The sequence below is a fragment of the Centroberyx gerrardi genome, chromosome 16 (assembly GCF_048128805.1).
Source record: "Centroberyx gerrardi isolate f3 chromosome 16, fCenGer3.hap1.cur.20231027, whole genome shotgun sequence".
Classification (NCBI taxonomy): Eukaryota; Metazoa; Chordata; class Actinopteri; order Beryciformes; family Berycidae; genus Centroberyx; species Centroberyx gerrardi.
In genome coordinates, this window is record NC_136012.1 from 24483120 (window position 1) to 24501260 (window position 18141).

At 41.3% G+C, this 18141-nt stretch overlaps 2 protein-coding genes across 4 annotated transcripts in view; both read right to left on the reverse strand.

The window, feature by feature from the left end:
* The window catches only part of npm1b (nucleophosmin 1b), a 210671-nt gene that overhangs the window by 99996 nt on the left and 92534 nt on the right, over positions 1–18141 (reverse strand). The gene's annotated exons all lie outside the window — the stretch shown is intronic.
* pcgf1 (polycomb group ring finger 1) lies at positions 573–10500 on the reverse strand. 3 transcript variants are annotated; one of them, XM_078289220.1, is made up of 9 exons: positions 10386–10500; positions 7426–7531; positions 7115–7267; positions 6720–6791; positions 6476–6581; positions 6181–6223; positions 2378–2461; positions 1135–1215; positions 573–755 (listed from the first exon to the last, which is right to left on the reverse strand). In XM_078289220.1, exons 1-9 carry the CDS (start codon positions 10488–10490, stop codon positions 705–707), a joined length of 801 nt encoding a protein of 266 aa, XP_078145346.1. In that variant the 5' UTR covers positions 10491–10500; the 3' UTR covers positions 573–704. The 3 variants fall into 3 exon arrangements, with proteins under 3 accessions (XP_078145346.1, XP_078145345.1, XP_071772314.1); XM_078289219.1 differs by having other exon boundaries at positions 2378–2464; XM_071916213.2 differs by lacking the exon at positions 10386–10500 and adding an exon at positions 9412–9498 and having other exon boundaries at positions 2378–2464.

Consider the following 18141-nt stretch of genomic DNA (forward strand, 5'->3'; position numbering starts at 1 on the left):
TTATCCTCAGTACTTAACTGGTTTTGCCCAAAAATTAACATAAATACACCGAACACAAGCTTTACTTGTGTGGTTTTGCAGAGCGAGTCACTGCATCGAACGTCTACTTACATGGATAACTGATTGCATCAATCACGCTCCTTTACATATTCATACCCAAAAATATATTAATGTTTATACTAAAAACAAACAATTAACTCCTAATTATTTGGGAGGCTGTTGATGTAAGACCTAGGCTACATAAAATTAATTCCAAAGTAGACGGGAAACTATTGAGGCATTAAAAATGAAGTTATGATGAAATAAAACCGCATTGAATACCAATTTGGAGTATAAGAAACCAAGATAAATTGTTATGAACCTCAGGAACGATGTACAAGAAGGGATCATCACTACCATCCGCCATTTGTCTGTCATGTTATACATAACTTACAATATGTAGAATTCAAACTTATTTGCCATCTAGGTGTTTGTACATTTCAAATATGATTCGTCGTCTTGTTCTCTCCTTCCTTTTCACATTTTTATGTTGACAAAAGCATATCCTGAACATTTAAATACAAAGCACAATATTATTTTTCCCATTTCAAATTTATTCTCAAAAATACAAAACAAGGAAAATAAGTATATGTACACAAACACTATTAAAATAGAATATATATTGTACAAAATATGTACAGCCGTCCATGGACTGAAGACGTGTCCTATCTTGTCCTTTTGTCTTTGATGGTGTAGTGAAGGACTAACGGTTGAGCCTGGGGGACAAAAAATACAAATTATACTTGACATTTAAACATTTAAATTTAGATAACTTCACTGCATGATTAACATCTTGTATACTGGTCAATTAATAAAAGTTAATTATTTTTTCATTCCATCATTGTTTTTCCATCTTCCATATATACTAAAGGCATTTAGCTCTTGTCCAAAGCGACTTAACGATGAGTACAACAGTAGAATACAATGAATTGGCTTTTCTTCCAAGTTACGACTGAGAATTTCTCTTTACACAACATCTACAGTGAACTTTCTCCTGATTTTTCCCAAATGACCTGGAGAACAAAAGAAAAGCCCTTCAAGTGTGAAGGAATGTATGAAATCTGTTGGCGCCACTTGAGAGTGGCTGTACCGTACCTTGCCAAACCAGTACGAGAGCCATAACCGCTTCATGGTCATGTGATCGGGCAGAGACTCATTATTGAACAACATCTGGACCTATAGGGATCGACAGAGACCACACAAAGAGATGTGAAGGGCAATCCGACACGACAACCGGTTATTGTTTTTACTGTTTACTGTTAGTACAAGAAATCAGAAACACTTTGTCCGCCAAAAACAAAATGTACGGGAATTTGTCTTGGTGACATTAGTGGTCAAAGTTTTGGTCCGGTGTCAAAGTATGCATCAGGGACTCTGATATAAAATATATTTAATGACGTTGAGGATGAGGTTTAACCACAATTATCACAACATACATATGTCATGTGGGGGAAGCTTTAATCCAAAACATCTTAGCTGTGCTCACACACAGCGAGCAACATGATCAACAAGTCACCGGAAATCTGTTCATTTCTTACAAAGTGAAGCAACCGTTGAAACTCAGCCAACGTGTGGACGGTCAACAAGCTGGTCGGCTGAGAAAATTTGGCCATGGCTGAACTTTTCAGTCATCAGCCAATCGGATTTCTGCACTTCCTCGTATCCCTACCGATGCGATTTTGTTTCATGAACAACAGTTCCACCTAACAAGTGCAAAACAGATGAGACATTGATTCCAGTCTTTCAAAGCTTCTCAGTTCTCTACAGGTTTACTTTGAAAGACTACAGGAATAAACGTCTCTAAATCGATGCTTGGAAAACGGTTGCACCCATCGTTGGGGTCGATCGTAAGCTCTGAAGTCATTTTATTGAGTTTTTTATATTTTTTATTCGTGCTACCCAATTAGCACTTGCTAGCTTCATTAACTCATCAAAAATTTGGAGCTTTACGAAAGGCGATACCAGAGCAGCAATAAATACACGATTTGCTTCTTTTTCTTTTGTAGCTGCAGACTGCTACAGAGAAGTAATCGGAGCATCTGGCCCCGCCCACAACCAGATCAGAGTACAGCGACCCATCAACCAAGTCGCTCGCAGTGTGTACAAGAAGCAAGAGTACCATGAGTGCAAACATTTTTAGCTTTGGTGCTTAACTTTCTTCCAAAATCAATACAATGAAGATATGTGCATCTTTTCTTTTGAGGGGAGTGGAATTACACAACTCAATGGCCATTTTACACACAAAAACACAAATCTGTGCTCGTTGGCATGGGCCAATGGGATATTAACATATGTGTAAGTACTACTCTCATATAAACAGAGAGGGTAAGTGACTGACCTGGTGTTTCTCCACGTTTAGCCGATGACACAGCACTTTCCGCAGGTGTCTCACCTCCGCTCGCACAGAACAGCGAACAAACTTCTGCTGCAGAGACGAGACGAGGCAACAACATGTAAAACTTAAGCCAAGCAATCTGATTGGTCAAAAGACATGTTCTAGCAATGCAGACAATTGTCATTAAGCATGACTAGCTGTAAGTTTGTGTTTGCTGATCCAACTCTTGTGGCCTACCAGGGAGCTAGTTAGCGATATTTCTTGTTTTCTCCTTTCTTAGGCATGTGGAGAAACTTAAGTACCCTGTTTTTTTGGTTGATGCATGCAAATGTCATAACTCAGTTAGAATAACCCGGTTAACCTCAAACCTGGTTAAGATGCTTGGCTTGCTCCAATGTTAAATGGGTTACTGTGGCATGGAAACATTGTACTCCTTTTACTTTTGCTTTTCACTGTCTCTGCAAACTCAGACTTGCACAGCATTATGGGGACATTTTGATTTCAACAAAAAATGGCGGCGAGGAATATTTACTATAAATAGTACTACAGGGATCATAATTTCTTTACCCTGTATTGGAAGTAACTCATTGCTCAGTCAAAGAGGGTAGCCGTAACTTTTCATATTTTTTGCTGGCGGACTGTTCTATCTGTGGACTGGACACCACAGGTAGACAGGAATATTCTGTTCATTTATTGGGAGACATAAAAGCAGGGTTCATGTAAACAGTTTAACCTGAGCAAGATCTTAATAACCGGAGTATGGCCAAAAGCTGTGTTACTCTGTGCATGTACATGAACCGTCGTATAAAAGTCGGCATCACCATCATAACCATAATCACAGTAAATCATACCCTCCCAGGTATTATCTCCATAATAAACCCTGGTCTCATATATTAGCGTTTCTTACAGTTGCCCGGGAGAGCGTCTTATTTTAGCAAATAAACGCTTATCTCAAATGCCCTGTCAAATAAGTAACTGTAGGATATTTAAGTTTGTGCAAACAACTACAACATGCACAATGTACCCATAATATTGCTGTATCCTGTTAGCAAATTTATTATAGGTTTTAGTGTTGATAACAGACACTTTGAACATAGACATACAAAATATTTTATGATAGTTTTCTTATCGATTGTATACAATATTCAAGTTTATTTTGGTTTGGATGTGCAGAGAAGACAAAAGCCTGTCTAACAAGTGCCTCATCATTTTAGTTAACAGTAGAAAGTCCAAGCCGCTTTCTACTGACTGTTGTTTAGAATTTTATCATTGAAATATCTCAGCTTTCAAAATGTCCCCCCATGACTTTTCCAAAACCCACTTTCTGCTCCCCCCAACATCCACTGGCCTTTCTATTATTAAAGTATCAACCCAGAACTGTTTTGACCACAGAAGTTTTAGACACATTCACAGGTTTTTGAAGAGTTTGACTTAGACGTGGATAATGAGCATCTTTCTACTTTCACAGCCCATCATAACTGACAACACAGGTCTGTATTTCTTCCACGTTTGCACGTACTATCAGAGTAAACAAACCTTTTACAGACTCAAACATGCTCCCTACGTGGATTCACTGTCACACACTGCAACATGCTGTTCTTGTAACAGAAGCTTAGTCAATCTTTCCAATGAATCAAAACAGGATGCCAGTAATGGGGTCACAATGTTTCAACAGGGGAATATACCGCAATTACAAATGGAAACTGTAAGGTAAATAAAATCCCAGGCTACTGTTGTCTCTGCCGAGTTCAAACATATTCAACACCCACAGCACCGCCTTTCTTTCCCCCCTCTCATCTCAAGGTAGGACAGTCTCTTTAAGATGCTTTTCAAAGAGTTTCTGCTCCAGTAAACAGTGGAGAGTGATGGGTCTTACAGGAGAGAGAGAGGGAATGACATGCAACAGAGGTTAAGAGTCGGAATCAAACCCATAACGTTGTGAGAACACGGCATGCTTTTTTAGCAAGCTGATCCACCTTTCTTTTTAATTAGGCAGGCGGTGAATGCCATCCTTGTATTTTATTAGTTCATGCGGTAGTTAAAAAAGAAATGCAACAGCATATCAAGCTCAGAGTAGCTGTTATGCGTGTTAGCATTACATAAGCTTACATTGTATACAACATTACATTACATATTAACTTTATGCAGTGGTCAAAAGGATGATAATGTCCCATGATTTGCAGCAGTAACCAGACTACTAAAGCCAAAACTCCTGATTCCTATCCACCTCCATGACTATGTACAAGCTTCATATGTCCTCCTCATTAGATAACATAACAAGCCCAACAGCACAAGATCCCGGTCTTTTAGATGATCCGTGTCTGGCTCAAGTAAGTAGAAGCACAAGATCTTGTCTCCCAATCAAACTTCACTTTTCACTGGAGGTCAAACTTGGGGAGTGACATCTTGAAAAATCCCCACAAGCTGTGATAGAGAAAACTTCTTTATACTTAAGGGAAATTTGAAATCTCTAGCTGAATCACAACTAGATGAGAATCTATCAGCACTAGAAGAGCGTCTCCTACACATTTACAGTGGAAGAGTGCCCTCTGCTGGTCGACCCAAGTCATTGCAGTAGGTGTAACGATCCTGGTGGGGTAGTGTTTGATAAGCACAGTAGATTTTTACACATACTGTGCGCTTCGGTAAATTTTCCCCTCAATGGTCTTTGTTCCAGCTCCTAACTCTGTCTGACCTGGGCAGTATTCAATCCCACTTTGCTCGTTACACTGTTCTTTCCCTTAATAAATGGGCCTGTCAAAAAGTTCCTGCCACACGAGGGAATTGCATTTTTTCAGTTTACTGGGTTTGAAACGGTTTAGTGTGCAATTTTTTGGACACCTGCGCACTTAAATTGCCAGGATGCAAATTTGAATGAGCAGGCATCAGGAAATACTACAAGGAAGGGAATATAAGACACTCATGATGCCACACAACAGTGAGTGTGAATCACACAAGAAAATGTGAACTTAGGTGCATCAGCATCATCGTTAGCGCTTTAGTTATGCTCAGATCAAATTTTGACAAAGGGTCAATTTGTATTTAACATGGTTTTTTGGATTGTTTTAGCCTTCTTATGTTCCAGAGAGTGCCGGAAGTTCAGACATTCACAGGGAAAGTATTTGAATGCCAGCTTCAAGATTGACAACTTAGCTGGCATTGTTTGAATTATCTGGTACTCAAAGCAATTTAAAACAAAGGCTATGAATTATATGCAACTACTATTTTACTGCGTTTGATAGAAATACGAGGCTCTGAAAGGTTTTCGGGTGGGTTTTTCTGTTTCGTTTGTTGACCTCTCAAGTCGTAGAGGTCAGTGCTAATAAACAAAAAGTGACACTGAGTCTTGGGTCTCCATCTTTAAGATGTTTGAAAACACAGAGACACTTTCTTAGACACTCCCAGTTCGCCCATTATCTAGAAACGCGTGGTTTGGATGGGAAACAAAGAGTGGGAGATGAGAGTGTGCCTCGCTGGCGTACTCGTCCCAGTTATCCCTGCCTCTCTACACATCTACGCTCAATCAGTGGTCAGAGTAACCACCTCTAAATGCTGTTTTCTGCTGTTGCTGCAGATGCCATTTTGCCATGTATTTGCTTAGCAGTTAAGGGTAGAAAAATACTTATTAAGGCTTCAAAATGAGCCCCTGGAGACATGTTTTCACGGTTGCGCAAACTTGTGGGCCATGTCGCTTTGAAACTGTCCATAACCAGCTCAACAATTTCACTGTGCACTGAAACAGACTGTTACTGAAATAGAATGCAACAAAACCCATCTAGGAGAGTTTATTGGTTTGTATGGCTTACCTGAAGAGTAAGTTTCGTCTTATCTTTTCCAGCAAGGGATGAACTGAATGGACAAAACGGAACAAACAGCATTGAAAAAATATGTATGTGATTTTAGAGAGGTTTAATTCTGACAGATTCACCAGGAGGTCAATCTTAAATCATAAGTATTGTAGTAGCCGTTTTGTAGTAAGCTGGTTTCTGAATTCAAATTTTAGCATTTGAGAACGGCTTCAATAAATAAATAAATAAATAAATAAAAATACATGCATACATCACTTTCAGATGCTTCCACAAGCAACAGAAGTAAGCTTACCTTTGTCTTTCTAGACAAAGCGACACCTGCTCGTCGTATCTGTAGAAGTGAGCTTTCGAATGGTCGAAGCTAGTGTACGGTAAGCCTGTCGAATCGGGCATAGCATCTAGTGAGCAGAAAAATAAAGTTTAAAATTTCAAAATGAAAGTACAAATTAAAAACAAAAACAACAATCTGACAGATTAACACTTTAATCTCAGAATAAATCAATATTCAGAGACACTGGTAATTTCCCAAAACGTACCGTCTCCAGTGGGTTGGATGACTCTCTCTAGCCCGCGTGACTGATAAAACTCCTTTATTCTTTTGTCTTCACCTGTTAGAAAATAAATATGGATTTTATTTGGCTAATGTTTAAATATTTCAAAAACATGCTGTTGTTTATAACATTTAATACAGTCTAAAATGAGATTATATTGCTGTTAAAGCAATATTTCATTTTGGTAAAACATTTTCAATTTATCTTTAATTACTCAAAGTAATTTACAAGCATTCAACCACTAATATTGGCTGCTATGGCGACCGTTAGTCCCCACCACTCATTCACATTCGTTTGCTACAGCTCAAGCTTTTAGGTCCAGGACAAGGCTATATCTGTTCATCATAACACTGATGTAGAGAACTCAAACTTTAACTTACTTTCTTGCAGTCCTGGCACAAGTTTGTAGACGATGTCTTGCATCACTCGATCCAGTTTGAGGTTGAGTAAAGGCTGAGTTTCGTGGATTTTGATGTTGCACATTGGACAATACTTGCTCGTTTGCAAGTATTTCACAATACAGCTTTTGCAGACTGTACAAGGGGCAGAAAGACAGACAATTCTCATTAGTCTGAAGCCAACATCCAGCTGAACATTGCTAAGCTAACAAAATGGCAGAAAAACACAGACCTACACATAACATATTACTAAAAAAGTTAAATTGTACATGACAGGTGCTGTTAACACTCACAGGTGTGCAAACACTCTGTAATAGTTGTGGCATCTATGAAGTATCCCGCACAAAGGTAGCAGACGATGTGCTCGTTCAGGTCCTTGATCTTCAACTTGACCTCCTCCTGCAAACATGAACAAGTTGTGGGCTTTTACTGTAAAACACTTTTTCTGCAATAACCAGCTTCACAGTCATGCAGTTAGATACATTCACACCTGGGAGCTTCCCGGGTGTGAGGTTAGTTACTCTTAGTTACTGCCGTTTTATCTTTTCCGGCAGTGCTAGTGGTTTCCCCTATTCATATTGTTAATACGATCTGCAAACTTTCTGTGTAGAATGTATTCACACATGACATGACAGTCGGAAAATGGCGGATGAAGAGCTCCTGTTTCTTCTACTATTATTAATATGCATACTGATCTCGACATTTGACTCTCGAAAGTTGCTAAATGCTGCTGTGACAGCGAGTATCCACACTGCTGAAGGGTCCTTGAACAAGACATTGAATCCCTACCGGCTCCACGGACGCTGCTCTGTAGCTGACGCTGACCCTGACCTCTGACCTCCCTGTGGAGGAGGGTAAGCAAAAAGATACATTTCTCCTTCTTCGGGGATCAACAGTTTCACAATAAAACGAGTTAGTCAAACCATAAACAGTGAGCTCCACCAGTATTTGGACAGTGGCACGTGGACAGGTGGATTCTTCTCTCGCTACTTTGAATGGGAAGTTAAGAACTGTCTGCTGTGGGTACTTTCAAGCTCACTAGATAAACAGTTGACGAAATACAGCCAGTTTTGTGTGTGACCCCTCCAGTTTTAGGGTCTTGACAGATTATTTGCATTTCATAAAGTTGCCATGGCTAGTTTGTCATTTAAAAAATGCATTGTGTGATGATGACTGCTAGATGTTTGACACCAATAAACATCCCCAAACCAATGAAATATTATTTTCAGGATCAGCTGCAGCAATGCTTGGCTGTAAAACACTATGGTGTATGTCTTGCATAGTTGGTCAACAAGTCTGAAATATCAGTCTAGCTTTGCCCCTGTTTCAGAGATTCAAGATTTGAGACACACAAATTGTGCAGCCTTTTCTCTGTACTTATTTCCCATTGACTCCAATATTGAGGATAATTATCAGAGGGTGCTCTCAGAATCAGCTTTTTCATAATGCAGAGGGTCAGGGTGCCATAGTTAGTACACCACCCTCAAGCCTGTGTCGGCAAACACCTGCCCTGCCAAAGTGCCCCTGAGCAAGATACTGAACCCCCAGCAGCTCCAGGGGGGCTGACCCTGACCTCTGACCTCTCTGTGGAGGGAGATGAAGACAGGAGAATTTCGCCACCGGTATCAATACGGCATCAAATTGTGGTAAGATGGTTGAATGGAGACGTAGGTATGATACAGATCGATGGGGGCGGGACCAAGTCCTGTCTTCGGGCTGCTGGAGACAGTAGTAACTACACAGTAACAGATAGCAGTTTTAACGGCATAAAAAACTGATTTAAGTGTGTCTTACTGCAACACGCAACACACAGCAGTCCGGTGAAACAGACTTAATTGCGGCAACAGCGCACGCTAACCTAACGTTACTTCACTGGACAACACGCCGAGAAACCAAGGTAGCGCAGCAGCTGTACTGTCTCAGTTCGCTTGCTTAACGGCTCCGTTTCAACTATACGTGAACTTTCGGTTAAATTGATGAATATGGATCATTTGTAGCGTGAAATGAGCGGAATAAGCAGTTTAGTTGCTAGGATTTTCGCACGCTGGATCGCTCAGTTCGAGTCTTCTCAAAGAACAACACGGGTGGACTCCCTGCTTACACGCATGCGCAAACACGGCTTGTTTCACAGCGCTCGCTCTCTCTCTCTCCATCAGTCGTCCGCCGCGGAGACGAGAAGGATCTCCCGTTACCGAGCGCTTTTAACTCGTTTCTACTCCCGTTTCGCTCCCGTTTGCCCCCACCAAATGCGGACAATCTCGAATAAAACGGCCGCTCACCTCGTTCCGCAGCGGATCGAGTTTGTAGACGGACTGTAGCTGATTTCGTAGCCGCATCGCTATGGCCATCGGACCTTGCTCCGCCATCTTTGGGAATTCTGCTTACTTCCGGGTAATCCGGAAGTAGCATTTTCAGCAGTTGAGCAGGAGGCGGATAATAAACTGACAACTGCTACATTATAAACACTTATGACACACGAATAATACGCTGACAAAACCCTCAAACTCCTTAGTTTTTTTCAAATGTATATAGCTGCGAACACTGCATGTATGTATTTAATGTTATTTCTTGATATTGTTACTGTTGTACTGTAACATGTACATTGTATTGAACTGAAATGAGTTAAATTAACAATTACAACTTAATAAAAATGAACTGCTTGCACGTAAGAGCAAAATGTTATGGATAAGTGGTTCCCAAACTGGGGTCCAGGGACCACCAGTGGTCCTTCAAGGGGTTCCCAGGCAAAATGAGGGGCAGTTTCATTTCACTGTTAGGCTATTTCACACAGAGAATGTACAAGTATGACACAAGTAAGACTGTTTTACTCATAGGTTAGGCTACTCTGTTGCCTCCCTACCTATGGCATAGACAGTTAATGCAGTTCTGTATAACGTCATATCTAACAACAATCTTCTAAAAAGGACAAATCTCATGTAATTGTGGTCCATGGTTTAAAATTTCCAAGCTTTCCTTGACATGAAAAAGTTTGGGAACTACCTGTCAGGCCTATAAGCTTATGGGGGGGTTTGATTCAGATCGAGACGAAAGTCAAGTTCAGCACACCAGGCAGAGCTGATCAATCTGAATCTTCAATTTAAATTCTTAACTCCAAAACAGACCGCTTTATTATTAGTGGGTGTGAAAACACAATGACAGTCCTCACCATAATCAAAACCCTGAAAACACAGCTTAAAATAACCTCCATGGAAATTGCCTTAATTGCCCGTTTTTGGTTATTTACTTTTATTACCTGTTTTTGTCTGCTTTCCTTAATTGTCATGAATCCATAAAGGCTGTTTTTGACGTAAAAAAGACTCTCTTTTCCGCCTTTATTTGATCTGGTCCTATGGTACATTTCATTTTCAAAATAAGGAAGTAGAGCAGGTTTAGGATTAGGTTTAGGTCTAACCACTTGTTATTCTCATCTCATGGCAATAGAGGGCACTGCAAGCACACAAGTCAATCTATGGGTTTGCAGTCTTTGGCATCTGCTGACATTTATTTAACATCACAAACAAATATTCATTCATTTATTATGCACTTAGTCAGCTAATTAGTTAGGCTGTGTTTAATGTATATGTACAGCAGTTGCACAAAAGAAGATGCCATTAGCAATTGGTAAATTTAGAGCTTTAATGTAAATTGTAAGCTGATTGCACATACCTCTTGCTCAGTAGTCTGTGTGTGTAACGTATCATATTTGAGTTGTCTTTATTTTTGCACACAAAGGCTACATCTCATAAACCAATATATTCACATCAGTGTTACATCTATTAATTATATGTTGAGAATATTGATCATAAGTAGCCTTGTATGGGTCATGAACTTTAATTCAATTAGGGAAGACACAAAAGGTGACACACAAAAGACAGATGTTTGTTACAATATAAGACAGGAGCTTTGGTGTTGAGGGAATAATCTATAGGGGATAAAAACCCTATAAAACCCTGAATGAAAATACTAGACAGGGCCTGGACACTGGTAGTGGAGGGGCGAAGTGGCGCACACACTGAACTGACAGCAAGGAGACGTTCCAGGTAGGCAAGTTTAAAAACCGCCCGCCGAGCAAGATCATTGGCTGACAGAAAGCCTGAGCAGAAAAGAAGAGTGTTCATTGGATGACAGTAATTGTGAGCCAGAGACCCGGTGTGCAGAGAGAGAGAGAGAGAGTGCAAGAAAGTGAAAGGGATTGTCTTCCTGCTTGAACTTGCGCTAAGAGCTTCATTAGTATGCCAGCTAACAGAGTGTGTGGGCCTGGGAAAGCCAAATCAGCTTAGTGTCCCAAAGAACCCACTTCTATCTGATGGGACATATGAGTGTACAGAAACATACCCACACTGCCACAGTCCAGTATGGTGTATAATGCAATAAAATGTATATATTTTAGTGTCCCAGGGTGATCTAGAGGCTTTTCCACAAGAATACAATTCTGTGTTGGGGACACTGGAGATTTATACATGTTTTGGTATGAAAATGGTCAAATTTAAAGACAATAAATATAAAAATATTGGCTTTGGCAACTTCTATCAGTGTCCTACAGGCCTTTAAAAACCCATATCAGTCGAACCCTACGTGCACATCTCTGTGTTCCAGTGGGAAAAGTGTGCTGAGACGGTACCGTACCCACAGAAGTCCCAGGATGGATACAGTATGGTACTTGTACAATGGGGAAAAGCCTATTAGATTGGCAGTCAACCTTGAAGAACACACAGGACCTGGTAGAGCTGGTAACCTGAATCCACTGCTCTCCTAATAGGCGTATTTAGGCATCATGGAGGGCCGGCTGCTCTCTCCACTGCAGACAGTCCTGGGTGGCCTGGTGAATTATGTCAGACATCTTGGCATTAATATGTAATCAGTAATGTAGGATCAAAAGGTGTGTGAACCATGAACTCTGGGCAAGGATCACAACGGGGCAAAACAGCCACCAAACCAACCAAACCTAACCAAAAAACATGACATTTTCAGAACGGTGTTTGTTATATTATACATAACAAATATATGAGTGTGTTTTACTTCCTTGAAAGGACACTCTGTTCATGTAATCAGTGATTCTCAATCTTTTTCATATCAAGGACCCTTAATTTAGTCCACATTAGGGCCACAGACCCCCATTTGATGAGATTTTGTTTCTCTGACCCAAATCTGAGAATATTTTTATTGTTAGATATGATTTTGTCCAGAATTCCATGACTATCTGTATTGTAAGTAGAGAGATAACAGTGAAACTATGATCATTCTTCTACATTCTCTAATTGTGTTAACTTCTTGTAAATGAAATAATGCTGAAGTTTAACAATTCATAAATTTGCTGGGGACCCCCTGGAACCCCCTCAAGGACCCCCGGTGGTCCCCGGGCCCCACGTTGAGAACCACTGACCTATATCAGTGCGATGCTACTTATCACAATGTATAGCCTACTGAGTCTACTTCACAAATTGGCTTTACCTTTCTCTACATCCCTGCATCTAATCTTTGCAGTGGTCGCCTAAACGTTAGAGAGGAGGGCTTGTGACTCAAGTGTCGCTGATTTGAATCCCCAGACGGGTTTGAGAGGGGGGTGGGGCGGTGGTGTGTGTGTGTGTGTGTGGGGGGGGGGGGGTGAATGAGTAATACTCTCCCCTCCCTCAGCAGCGACCGTGGAGGGGCCCTGGGTTCGGTGGTCGACAGCAGGAGCCTGTGGTCGCACTGGGCAGCTCCCAGACCTAAATATGTGTATCTATGTGTGAATGTGAAGCAGGGTGTTGCTGCAGAAGAGCATGTGGGTTCAGCAAACGTTTCCCTGGATAATTCTGCGGTTTATTTATTTGGGACCGAGTTTTTACGTGAACAGCCTGCATTGTGTTGTGCTGTATTCTCGGTATTTACTTTAGCCGTCACAGCAGTAAGATATCTTATGTTTTTATGCATGTCATAACTCTGAGGTTCTTGCTCAGACCAGAGAGCCGATTTATTTTTCCAAAAATTATCGTCAATTATTTAATTATGGGGAAGAATAAAAAATAAAACATTTCTGGAAAATTAATTTTCAAACGGGGAAGAAAATGTTCTGTCGGACCGGGCTGAGCTGCAGCTGAATTAGCCTCTACCCTGTTTCAACAGGTCGGCTTATTGGTGTTATATGTGAAGATCTCCTTGATCCCTCCCAGAGGGCTTCCAACCTGCGGACCACCCAAAAGCTGCCGTCCCAAACAAAGACTTGCCCTTCATTCATCCCTTTGTAATTTCCCAGTGTAACGGAAATGAGTGGCAAGTTTGTCTTATTCCCACCACCTCACTGAGTCTACAGCAGCACAAATGACTATGTGCAAGGCATTTATTATGACTGTTAAATCTGGCATGAATGTTTTGGTGATGGGTGTCTGTCAGTGATAATTAAGAACATTATCATTATGTAATTTTTCATTGGATGTTGCCATTTCTGGAGGATATGATAAAAAATGACGCAAAAAATGTAGCCATTGCCCAATAATGTCATTTCATTATTCTAATAATTCTAATAATGTCAAGAATGTGTATGGAAATGCATAAATCCACAAAGCGTCATTCATTCTTGAAAATGTTGACATTTCCTGCTCCATTCATCCATATGGGAGAACGATCTTGCCTTTGAAACGCACCGGGAATGTTTCATGTTTTTGCAGAACTATAGAGGAAGACAAGCACTCGCCGCCCCAGATCCACATCAGATTCAGTCAATATAAATTGGAAGATAGAAACAGCGCAAGCGATATACTTCACTCTTGGCAGCCTTTTTGAGGTTGAAGAGCCGTTGTGATCAGTCTCGCTTCACTGAGCCTTCATAGTCGGGCCTTGTGTCCCCCTGCTGTCTGCCATTTCCTCTTGCTGTGTAACGTCTTATCTGCTGGGTCTGCGAGGTCACTGCTTATCTGATTGACAGGGCTTTGACTCCACGCGATATCCAAATAACCTGAGGGCCTGGAGGCGCGGGAGGATCACAATATGGCAAAATCCACCAGTCGGGGAGAGTGAGAGAGAGAGAGAAAAGAGTGAGTGAAGAAGAAAAAGAGCCGGTGCGAAGGGAGAGGATCAAGACGGATCCAAGCCTTTCATTTATTGTCATTACTTCACGTCAGGATCATGGACAATGGAACCCCTATTTTCTTGGACTGTCGGTAAACCTGCCAGTTTTTTTTTCTTCCTCCCATCCTTCACTTTTATTGGAAATGATTGGTTTATCTGGTGGATCAAACACCTGCCAGGCTACAAAGGCTGCGCTATTATGAAGAATTCAGGGTTTTTCTTTTTTTTTTTTTTTGTATTTGCATTCAGTAAATGTGACAGAGAGGAAGAAAGAAGGAGGATGGAGTGAGAGAGAAAGAGAGAGAGAGAATGGAGTACAAGCTTTTTGTGTGTGTGAGTGCGTCCTTACTTTTGATGTTAGCTATTACTCCGCCTAATGAAATCATGCATAAGGAAACCCCTTCAAACCACAGGGATCTGAATCGACCGAACCTCACAGAGCTGATAGAGACCCCGTTTACCTCAGTGCTGGACGTCCTGTGCCAAAACCAACCAAACAACCACCCTGCAACGGGAATCTACGTTCCGCCATGCCAAAAAGGAGGCCCCCATCCCTCCTCTCTCTCCCTCTCTCTCTCTCTCTCTCTCTCTCAGAGCAATCAGAGCATGCAGGGGTGGACTGCAGCTTTTGTCTCCCTTGCTCCAGCAATTGGCCGCCAAGTGGCAAGCTAATGACGAGAGCCCTCTTGGAACGACTCCAGAGCAGTACAGCTTGTGCTGCTTGATGTGCAAGGGCATAATGGATGATGTAGTGCAAGCCCTTAGGCCTCCCGCTGGCAGAAAACCCAATCTCACAATATCACAATCACTTTAATCGCAGAATAAAATAAATGCACAGGAATTTGTCTTGTTGACAAATTGGTGCAGAGACACGCTGACAGAGCTGCAGAGCTGCACAGAGTTGCCCAGCACACACCGACATACGCTGATACGACGAAAACAGGAGTCACATACAGGGCAAAAGGACAGGACAAGACACACAGACAGTAGACTACACATATCACTCTGCATATCGTCGCTGTTGGGTGAAAATCTTACTACTAACTGATTTTCATGTTTTTACTTCAATTGAAGGATTACATGCTCCTCTGTGGGTTGAGAAAATTGTACATCTCTTGGGTTTCTGAAACCTTTTCATAATCCATTGGATAAACTCAAAAATGCATGGTGGTCAAGCTGAAAACAAGGCTGCTTTTCTTAGTTCCTGAGACCTTGGAGACACAAGGTTTTCACCCGACAACAGCAATATACAGATTCAACGTTCAGTGTTCTGTAGCTGTGTTTCATGTGAGTTCAAAACAGCACAGACTGAATCTGGCATACAGAAACAAGGGATACGTGGGTGACAACTTGCACCCACCAAAGAAAGAAAACTCTTCTAAAAGACCATGTCTATTCTACATCTGACCAACAAAATACCACGTTTTCTCAGGAGAAACAGTGCAAACAGTGCAAAATGTTTTCATGTCACCCCATCAGTAGTGCATAAAAGTCCTTGGAGGAGTGACCCAAAAACATTTTGCACTGTTTGCACTATTTCTCCGGAGCACATGGTGTTTTGTTGGTCAGATAGAATAGACATGATGTTTTTGTATCAGAGTGTCTTGGTTTGAGGGTTTTTGTTTTCCCGTTGGTGGGTGCTTGCTCCACTTGGATCTATTTGTCCAACAGTCCAATTTGAGAAACATAAATCATAGATATAGTCAGAGATATTTGTTGCACAGTCTGTACTCGCCTCCATGGCACTGGAGTAGTCCCACATAAATAATGCTGATAATAATTCATGCATGTAGAGATGTGTGTTCATGCTGCATGCACACACACAGTCAAACCTACTACAGCTGTCCTGCAGGTTTCAAGCCAGTCAAGTCTTGTGCACTCACTTTCACCAGCACTCTGTAGAAACCTTTTCTTTCTGTTGCTATAAAATATGTCTTGCCAGTACAAAAAAATACATTTCATTTTACACTTGAAATGAAACTGCAGCGTTCAAATGTTACTGCCTGTGGGAGTAAGAGTGCCTTGAAAGCTGAAGTCCTCAGTTTAGATAAGCTAGAGGCCAAATAATGAATGACACGATTGGAAGATGCTGAGATAAGAGGAGTTTGCCAATGAGAACAAGTCGGCCTGCCAGTGTCAGAGAGCTACCTTTAGAAAAACACAGCTCCGTATTAATCTTATTAATGTGGTACAATAGAGCTTTGTCTGTCACATATTGAATCTCCATCACTCACAGTGTGTGTGTGCGCACGCGTGCAGCTTTGTGGGGAATGTGTGTATGTGTGTGTGTGTGTGTGTGTGTGAATGCATACAGGTCTGTGGTGCCTGTCTGTGATGTGTGTATGTGTGTGTTTCTGTCAAGTGTACACACACGCACACAAACACACACACACACACACACACACACACACATCTTTGCACAAATTAAGTGCAGTGAGCTGTGCTAACTTTTAGACTCTTGGTTATTTTAGGACTCCAAAGAGAGAGAAGCACCAGTTTAATTTGCGGTGATCTCTCTCTCTCTTTTGCAGAAGACATGCAACCTTAACCTCAACCAATAACCTTTTTATTGTAAAATCGTTGAAAATGAATGCATTCATCGCTCATTCAGGTTGTCGAGGCAGAAGTTGCTCGATGGTTAGAGGAGTGGGCTCGCGCAGTCCTAAAACCACTTCTACCCGCCGTTCCCTGATGCAGGATCAGCATTACAAACACGTTTCACAGCCAAGCTTTGTTCGAAACCACAGAACTTTATTTTAAGTTCAAGTCAAGATCCCAAGGTTTCCAGAGATACCAAATATGTCAGGCTGAATTACAGGGAAATGTGTATAAAATAATGCACAAGTATCTAGATTTTTTTCCATTTGATGTAATGTTGCATGTAATATTTCACTCAGTATAAGGACATTTAAGGGGAAAGTCAGGGTGCAAGACCTGGCTGGGACAATTTTAGTGGAAGTGAATGAGTAACACTCTCTTTTCCTCTCCAACTACTGCCGAAGTGGCCTTGAGCAAGACCCCGAACCCCCAGCTGCTCCAGCACAAGACTGTAGATGGACATGGTATGTCTCTCAGCCTCCTTAAAATGGCTTTTTTTTATTTCTCTCTCTCTCTCTCACACACACACACACACACACACACTAGTCATTCCAAGATAAGGTGATTTGTTGCATGTGCTCATAGTCCACCCACTCATAAAAGCAGGGAAATCATGTCTTTTATGTAACAGGCTATGTTGTGTAAGGCAGAACTTCAGCCGCTTATGATTAGGTATTAATTATAATAAACCTATGATTGCAATTTTTATGTTTCTCCATCTCTTGTGTGATGCACGCAAGATTCCCAACTTCTCCTGCCCGCTGATCTCTCTTTGAAACTTAAGACCCAAAAAGAAGTAAGGCACACTTACTCCTCTTGTCTTCCACTGTATCTGCTGTGTGCAGGGAGGTGCGCTGCTCACTTATCACACAGCCATCTTATCTTCATGGGCATTTAAGAGAATAGGGGTAAAGGGAAAACAAACTCTTCACAGAAACTGAGGAAGTACAAATCCCTGAGATGTATGCAGGCTGAGCGAGTGCCGCCGCTATACGAGGGTCAGACCGATATATACGGGTTTGTTGATATTGGGCTTTTATTAAATATTAGATATGATATAAAGCGATATGATGGAGGTTCCTCCCTGACCACAGATGCATAAAAACAGTCTGTAAAACCTGTAATGAAGTTTTATTCGATTTTTGAATTGTTCAATAATGTTTTGGGTAAATTAATTCATCATTTGAAGGCCTAATGTATCCCAGAGTTTCCCCCACCATTGAACAGGTGGGTGGGGTCTCCCTGCTTTAAAGAGCTGTTAACCCTAAAAGAATTTCATTAGTCTGGGCTTCAGTGGAGAGTTTTAGTGTCCCATGATGGTCTAACTGCTGTTTCAGAGGCTTTTCCATCCCACCAAGAATAAA

Excerpts from the sequence above, each read along its gene's own strand:
- pcgf1 (XM_078289219.1), bottom strand. The coding sequence starts at position 10,490 with ATGTACCATAGGACCAGATCAAATAAAGGCGGAAAAGAGAGTCTTTTT. Across the intron at positions 2,465-6,180 it reads AGACGAAACTTACTCTTCAG|CAGAAGTTTGTTCGCTGTTC; the intron begins GTAAGCCATACA and ends TCGTCTCTGCAG. Across the intron at positions 1,216-2,377 it reads TAAACGTGGAGAAACACCAG|GTCCAGATGTTGTTCAATAA; the intron begins GTCAGTCACTTA and ends CGATCCCTATAG.